At 51.3% G+C, this 1509-nt stretch overlaps 1 protein-coding gene across 1 annotated transcript in view; it reads right to left on the bottom strand.

Moving 5' to 3' along the window:
- DOCK1 (dedicator of cytokinesis 1) overlaps positions 1 to 1509 on the bottom strand; it is a 570389-nt gene that overhangs the window by 464536 nt on the left and 104344 nt on the right. The window contains exon 14 of the mRNA XM_010859569.1: positions 565 to 689. Within this exon, the coding sequence (XP_010857871.1) occupies positions 565 to 689 (125 nt within the window). The remainder of the gene's footprint in view (positions 1 to 564; positions 690 to 1509) is intronic.

The raw sequence follows: 1509 nt of genomic DNA on the forward strand, positions 1-1509 counted from the left end.
GCAGTCATGGTCCAGAGAGGCAGCTGGCAGGGACTCCTGCTTGGGCTCAGCCTCCAGTCCTCAGAGGAGGCCATGGTCTCCAAGTCCCTCCCAGGACAGCTGCAGGGTGCCACGACCACACAGGAGGAGGTCTCCCCGACCACCACCCAGGAAAGCACAAGGTCAGAGGCCCCGACTCCAGCCCGAGTTCCACCTCTCACAGGCTCTCTAACCTTGGTCAAGTTGATTTCTCTGGGCCTCAGTTTCCTCCCATCTCAAAAGATGCTAACAACAGTATCTGAACATCTAGTGTGGCCACTCGCCCTCCAAGCCTTGGGTTTATGCTGGCAAGCGGGGATCCAGGAGGGGTTTGGCAAAGGTGGTTAGGACCCCAGGGACATCCAGAGACTGTCCAGTTGCGGGACCCGGTGGAAACCAGCCCTTTTGGGTAAAGGAAAAGGAAGAAAGAGCAAACGTTCTTCCCGAGAAACAAGACTGGCTTTTCACATTCCGAAGCAGAGGCAAGGCGCACACAAGGGAGGTAAGACTCCAACACCACAGGTTCAGCTCTGCAACAACAAATACCTCCAGCCGTTTTCCATCTTCATCGTAAACAGACACCGTAACTTCGACGTTCTTAGCTGTCGTCTTGCTTCCTTTATCAAAATCTCCTTGAACTAATGTTACATAGATATCATTTCGAACATCACCTGGGGGGGGGGGGGAAATTACACCTTTGAAACCAATCCATTATTCATTGTGTAACTGTGAATTTTGCCAAACTCACTGTCCCTCTGAGCAGAGTATCATAAATACTGTATTAGGTGATTATGAAGTATTTTCTACAAAACAGTCTCCGCATTTAATAGCATGACAAAGGCAATTTGCATCATCACTGTAAGACTCGCAAGAAAGAGGAAAATGTCTCAGCCTCCAATTATCTGCTCGGGGCTTCTCGTGGGCAGGGGGCTCCTACACTCTGTGGGCAGCCTGTGCCCAGAGCAGCTCAGATGCGGTCAGTGGGTCTGCACTGACCCTACTGTCACCCCAACCCTCAGCATCCATGGCCCACTGCAACCCACATCACCAGCCCTTGTCATCTGCGACTCAGCAGTCAGCACCCCGAGGATCACCAGCAACGCTGGCCTCCTTTCCATTCCACTATGGAGTTGAACAAAAAGCAGCATTTGAACCACAGGCCAATGTCCTGAGTTGACACCCAGGATCGGGGACTAGGGATGGGTCAAGAAACTTTCTGCAAAGGATCATCTCTCCTCCAGGCAGGCAGCTATCCAGCTCCTGAATAAGGGCACAGGGAGCAGAAGAAAAGACTCAGACATTTGAAAGTGAGATGGGCCTTAAACCGTGCAAAAAAAAAAAATTATAAGACCACACGCATGCAACAGATGAGCTCAAGACGCTTCCTCCAGCTGAGAACACATGAAGCCCCTGGTAAGGGTCCGATTGGGAAAACTCTGCAAGCTTCGTTAGCAGCATGATTTAGAGGAAGCACCGCTACCCTCTGAAGGC

The sequence above is a fragment of the Bison bison genome, unplaced genomic scaffold (genome assembly GCF_000754665.1).
Source record: "Bison bison bison isolate TAMUID 2011002044 unplaced genomic scaffold, Bison_UMD1.0 scf7180017864456, whole genome shotgun sequence".
NCBI lineage: Eukaryota > Metazoa > Chordata > Mammalia > Artiodactyla > Bovidae > Bison > Bison bison.